At 51.4% G+C, this 6,006-nt stretch overlaps 1 protein-coding gene across 1 annotated transcript; it reads right to left on the bottom strand.

Moving 5' to 3' along the window:
* Positions 1–1,635: 1,635 nt before the first annotated feature.
* Positions 1,636–5,226, bottom strand: EVX1 (even-skipped homeobox 1). Its single transcript, XM_041466787.1, has 3 exons — positions 4,641–5,226; positions 2,892–3,142; positions 1,636–2,166 (listed from the first exon to the last, which is right to left on the bottom strand). The coding sequence occupies exons 1-3, from the start codon at positions 5,074–5,076 to the stop codon at positions 1,636–1,638; spliced, it is 1,218 nt and encodes a 405-aa protein (XP_041322721.1). The 5' UTR covers positions 5,077–5,226.
* Positions 5,227–6,006: the final 780 nt, after the last annotated feature.

Below are 6,006 nucleotides of genomic sequence, written 5' to 3'. Positions count from 1 at the left end.
ATAAAAAAACAAAAAAATAAAAAGGGGTTTTTTTTTTTTTTTTTTTTTTTTTTTTTTTTTAAACAAGAACTACAACAATATGGGTGAGAGGTTGTTAAAACCTGTCGTTATTATCGGTTTCGGTGTTGTTATTTTTGTTGCTATTAAGTTTTATTCCGACATGGTAACAAATTATGGGAGAATATTTTTAGGCTATTTTAAAACAGAATTAAATAAATAATGTCGGTTTTGGAAGAAACCACTATCCGGCTCCGTGCCCGTGTTTTTGTTTTGTTGGTTTGTTTTGGTTTTTTGTTTTTGTTTTTGTTTTTGTTTTTTTAATTTAGGGTCACAGAAATCCAAGCAAAAGCAATTATGTTTCCTTCTTCCGAAATACCTTCTGGATAGGAGACGGGTGGGTGACTTTGTGAAAGAAATATTCTTTAAGAAGGAAGAGTGACCAGTGTGAAGGACACATACAAATGCAAAGATCAGGGATGGAGAAAGAAATACAAAACCCGACAAATTAAATAATTACTTTAAAAAATTTGAAATAATAAAGAGCAGACACAGCAAAGAAAAGGCAATGAGAGAACTGAAGGCTGAAGTACAAAGGAAGGGAAATCGCCTTTGCTCCAATTTACAGACTGGTGATTGTCTGAAGGAGTTGTGCTCCCTGTCACCTCTAATCTCTTCCCTTGGCGGCTTGTTAGCGTTTGGCACGGGGTCTCTGCTCGCAGAGCATTGTACATTCGATATTCAAAAACCCTCTTTACATATACATCACTTGCTAATTTCGTCAGTGTGTGCACATTTCAGCGACTGATAATAGGACATTGTTATTTAAAGGACAAATAGCTCTGACCCATAAAGAGGCAGGAGCTCTAATTTTTCCCCTGCCAGTATCCAGTCTGCCTCTTAAAAACAAAAGTTGGAATGAAAGAGGAAATGAAATGCTGGATTTCTGCTCACAACGAAGGACGAGACAAGGGAGGGTAAATAATGCAATTAAACTACGAAAGTCATGTACAGAATGACAGGTTTTCTTTATGGTAAAGCATTGTTATTTTCCATAGAGACAACAGGATAATACTGCCGAGTTGCAAACCGGAAACCTTGTGGGGTTTGTTTTTGTTGTTTGCCTGTTGTTTTTATTTTCTGAACACTGAGGGATTACATCTTTGCTTTCTTCATGCGCACAAGCCATTTCATTATCAAGATAGTGTTTCTTTCAAGTATTTCAGATTTTCCTTCTCCGTCTCATAGATTTGTGCATAAGGTTTGTTGTGATCCGCAGAACCCCCAGCCCTTGGGAAGAAGTCTATCCACGGAAAAGAAAGTCCCAGCACATTTCTATAGGTGGCTGGCCGGACCATATTTCATTCGAGTTGAATTTCTTCCTCCTTCGTGCCTAAATTCCTTCTCAGAGATAAATCACTAGTAATTTCTTTCCTTCTTCTTTCTTTGCTTTTCCCCCCCTTGGAATGTAAATCCTTTTAAGACTGAGCTATTTTTAGTTTCCTTTTTTTTTTTTTTTTTTCTGTGGGTGTCCGCGGCTGAGGAGAGAACACGATTAAATAAACATGGGCTGTAGGTACATTAACTCGAAGAGAAGTCCGGAAAGGGATGAGTATTTAATAACCCTGAGACAAAGGTTTATCTCGTTAAAGGTACTTCTTCTCTCTGGTCCATGGAAACTGAGGTGGCTTTGCTCAGCACAGAGGGCGTGAAAGTGAGAAAAGAGTCAGTCCTGGTTGTGGCCGAACAGGTAAAGTCTGATCCGGAGGGTCTCTGCGCCAACCCGTTGGACTGGCCGCTGTGGCATGCCAGGCAGGAGCAGGGGGTGCCCCCGGCGCTGCTGAGTCCATGAGTTGGGGCAGGGTAGAGAGAGGGATGTCTGAAGGCGCACAGCAGTTCTGGTCTCGGGTACGGGTGGGAGAGGACCCTGAAGGTGTCCAGAGGCCTCAGGGGGGTACTGAAGGGGGTGGCGGCAGAGGCCGATGTGGCGCCGATGCCCATGTGGGAGTAGTAGGGCAGGGGCAGGTGGGACGGGAATGGGTACGGCAGGTTCCCGGTGGCCGCCGCGTGGCTCATCATGTACGTATAAAACGCCGGGTCGGCCGGGTGAGGCCAGGTCATGGCCAGGCGCTGCCGCTTGTCCTTCATCCTGCGGTTCTGGAACCAAACCTGCGGACAGAGGAGAGGCGAGAGCCGTCACCCGCCGCCGCAGCTCTCCGCCTGGCCGCCGGCCCCGGCCCTGCTCCCCGGGCGGTGCGGCGGACGTGGGTCTGCCGGAGAGCGGAGACCGGCGCCAGCTTTCCCTCCTAGAGGGACTTGTCATCACGTACAGAGGGATCAGTTAAGCCCCTATAAAAATCTACAGGGAGACCCAGAGGAGCAGCCTTTTCAGGGTGCTTGTTTTCCTTTCCGCTTGTTAGGGCTTGTCCTGCTGCCCCTCACCCCCCGTCCCTGGGTTCCGGCCAGCCGGGCGGCTCTGCCTCAATGCTGCCCTTTCGCATCCAGAGCTACCTGGCATTGTTGCTATGGGGTTCATTTTCATGTGCAAATGTTTTGGAAAAGGCAGAGCAAAGCGAGATCGAAACAAGATCTGCTACTGGCTTTCTCTTCCCTCCCCCAAGAGTTGAGTGAGATTTGGACTGAACCGAAGGGAGGATTAAAAATAATCTGCTAGGGAGAGGGCAGATTAGCGGCGCTGGCCGGGATGGCTCCGGGAGCCGTGTCCCATCTCCCGCATTGCTGCAGGGTGCGGGCAGGGCCAGGAAAGGGGCGGGAGGCGGGGGGAGCTGAGAGGGAGGGTTATGCTGGCGAAGTGCTTTCCCGAGTTTTGCAAGGAAGTTTGGCCATACAGATTTATATCGTGCTAATTGGAAACATGTCCGAGCTGCGTGTACCTTGATGGTGGTTTCTGGCAGATTTAGAGCAGCCGCCAGCTCACATCTCCGGGGCCTGGACACGTAATTCTCCCGGTAAAACTCCTTCTCCAGCCGGGCGATCTGCTCGCGGGTGAAGGCGGTGCGGTAGCGGCGCATCTGGTCGCTGGCGCTGCAGGCCAGCGAGCCCTGGGAGCCGCCGCTGCCTCCGCTGCCCTTGGGGTGATCCCCCCCGCCGCTGGGGCTGCCGGCCAACGCCTCGGAGCACGGCCCTGCGTGGGGAGCCCGGAGCAACGACACACGCTCGGTGGCGGGCAGGCACGGAGGGATGCTCGCCGTCCGCCTCCCCAGCGAACCCACTTCGGCCCCCAGTTCCACCCCATTTCGCGTTTCCGTGCCTGGCCCGGTGTACTGAGGGTATTGGGGTACTGACATCCAAGAAGGACCGGGGAGGAGGGCAGCGAGAAAAGGGGATGAAACACGGCCTAAGGGTTTGAGAGGGGCTTATTCGCTCTGGCTGGGAGGTTACCTGTCCCCCGCCCTCCCCGACACACACCCCCCGCAATGGCGGTGTCTGCTCCCTGAGCCTCCCACTCGCTTCCCGCACCGGGAAACCGGAGCGCCGCAGCATCCCCCGAACCTGAGTGTCTGGAAAAGGCAGGTGTGCCCGCCACCCTCCAGGCCAGCAAGGACCCAGGAGTGGAGCAGCCAGCAGACAGGGACTGTTTTCTCTGAGGGGAAGGTGAGGCCTTAGGGATCTCCGCTCACTCTCCAAAGAGCAGGATGGAATATTTTCAACGAGCCTCTAAGGGACGAGGGAGAACAGACAGCGGTCTCTACGCTTCCCGGCTTCTTGAAGTGATTGAGGAACGGGGAGGGGGGAGAAGTGGGTTGTTGTCAGGGTAGGGACGTCTTTGCCGAGCTGGGAAGGTGGGAATAGGGAGTGGGAAGTGGGGGCAGGGGAAAAGGGGCCTGTTCGCTGCCTTTGCTTTTAAATGCAACTCTCCCTCATTGTGCCCGAGACCAAAGGCAATTAATTCATTGGGACCATTTCCGAGCTGGCGCCACCGAGACATAGAAGTGACAAGGTAATTTGGACCTTTTTTTTTTCTTCTTTTTTTCTTTTTTTTTTTTTTTTTTTTTTTTTTTTTTTTTTTTTTAACCTAACGTGCAAACAAGGCCCTCACTACCGCACTTGGGGCTGGCATGAGTCGGCGAGAGATTTTACAGTCTTTATGGGCGCTTCCGCACTCGCCCGGGCACATTTCACCCTGCAAAACCACAAACAGCTCTTGGCCAGAAAGCCCTTTTGATCTTACCCACACACACACACATACAAAAAAAACCCTCCGGTGTGGAGGATCGTAAGGGATTTCCTGAAGTATGCACTGTCTAGGCGATGGGAAAGAATAAAAATAAAATAGAGCAGATTGAAGAGGAGAGCGCGTGGTTGTCTTGGCCAAAAAGATCCTACGGGACAAGCCGCAGACCTGACGCATCCACGATGGGAAACCTGGCTCCCCTCCAGGGACGCGGGGGCTGCCCGGTGTCGTGTCCTCTGACTCCCAAACAAGTCTCCCGGTGGCAGGGAGGTGAGCAATCAGTCAGGAAAGAGATCACACACGCGCAGACACACACACACCCGACTTCGTTGCCCCTCGCTCAGGTGGCGAGGGGAAAATCCCCTCCGGCAGCCCCCCCGCCCCACCAGTGCTGCCACCCAGCCCCGGAGCCGACGTGGGGCTGGAGGCATGGGAAGGAGTTGGGTACCTTTGCTGTGCTGGTACTCGGCGCTCCCCGTGGCGCAGTCCGGGGTGCAGCTCACCTCGATTTCCTCATAGAAATCCGACTCGGTGTCCGAGCTGCTCTGCTGCCCTTTGCTGGAGGGGAGTTCCGGGACTGGGGGCTGCTGTCCGGCCGAAAGCAGTGCTGCCGCCGCCGAGCGGCTCTCCGGCACCGTCCCTGTCCCTGGCAGCACCTCCACCTCCTCTTCGTCCTCTCCTCCGCCACCTCCTCCTCCTCCTCCTCTCTCCCGGGACGACAAGGGGCCAGGTCTGGGGCTGATGCAGTTCCGATGGATCATCTTCTCCTGCGGCTCCGCAGCGGGGCTCCCCACTGCTTCGGACAAATTAGGCACCCTCTTGCCAACTAGAGCGCCAAGAGTAGTCCCCTCCAGAAACATCACCATCTCCTTCCTGGTTTCCATTGTGGCTTTGCTTAAGGGAGGGGAGGAAAAAAATCCAGATCTCTTCCCCCCCCCTCCGTTCTGCTCCCGCCCCAGCCTTGTACAAACCCAGCAACCCTCTCCTGCCAATGCAGAGGAGCCAGCGGTGAGATAGGGTGACCTTGTGATGCGAGCGCTACACTCTGCTATGCTGCTCTGGGAGGGATCACCATTGCCCTCTTCTTTCTAAGCTGTCATCCTCAATGGTGCAGTCGTCATTACAGTACCACCGGTGACGCCACACATTGATTGCCAGTGGATAAATAGAAACGTCTGCCACTGGGAAGATGAAAGGAAGAGCCGGAGCGAATGGGCTAAATGCGTGATGCACCAGGTGTAGCAGCCTGAGATGGAGAGGGAAGTGTGAAAAAGAGATGCATATGGAGCTGCAAAGATGTTGTAACATGCGGAGAGAGTTCCGCGGGGGGAAGCCTTGCCTGACAATTAAATAGCCCTTTGACTGTTTTAAGCCACAACCTTGATGTAGAATTGAGGCGAAGATCCTTAGCTGCATCCTGGAAGTGAGAAGATACTTACTCAAGCCTCTTCCTTGGATGCATTATTTATTGCTGGCAATCAGCTTCCGCCTAACTGCATATATAAGGCTTCTAAGAATCCTTTGCAAACTTGAGGATAAAGAAATGCGCTGCTGATATTTGAATGTAAAAATAGCTTTGATTTCTTGCTCTGGGTCAACATCGGTTCCTATCGGTATAATTGCCATTGCTTTCTGTTTACTGAGATTAAAATGTTAGTTTACCATTTGGAAATACGGTTATATATTTATTGTTTTTTACATATGAAAAGATACAACTACTTCCCTTCTAACTGTAGTTATTCTGGCTATCTGCTGTTTATCGTTTGTTCTTGGTTTGTTTTTTTTTCCTTTTCTTTTCCTATTTTTCCATGATT

This window comes from Pyrgilauda ruficollis, unplaced genomic scaffold (genome assembly GCF_017590135.1).
Source record: "Pyrgilauda ruficollis isolate IOZ18807 unplaced genomic scaffold, ASM1759013v1 scaffold2, whole genome shotgun sequence".
NCBI lineage: Eukaryota > Metazoa > Chordata > Aves > Passeriformes > Passeridae > Pyrgilauda > Pyrgilauda ruficollis.
Note: the sequence above shows the minus strand (reverse complement) of the source record. Positions and strands in the feature narration are given on the sequence as shown.

Coding starts and splice junctions, on each gene's coding strand:
- EVX1 (XM_041466787.1), bottom strand. CDS start 5,076: ATGGAAACCAGGAAGGAGATGGTGATGTTTCTGGAGGGGACTACTCTT. Junction 3,143..4,640: donor CGAGTACCAGCACAGCAAAG/GTACCCAACTCC, acceptor CTCCCCACGCAG/GGCCGTGCTCCGAGGCGTTG. Junction 2,167..2,891: donor TGCCAGAAACCACCATCAAG/GTACACGCAGCT, acceptor CTCTGTCCGCAG/GTTTGGTTCCAGAACCGCAG.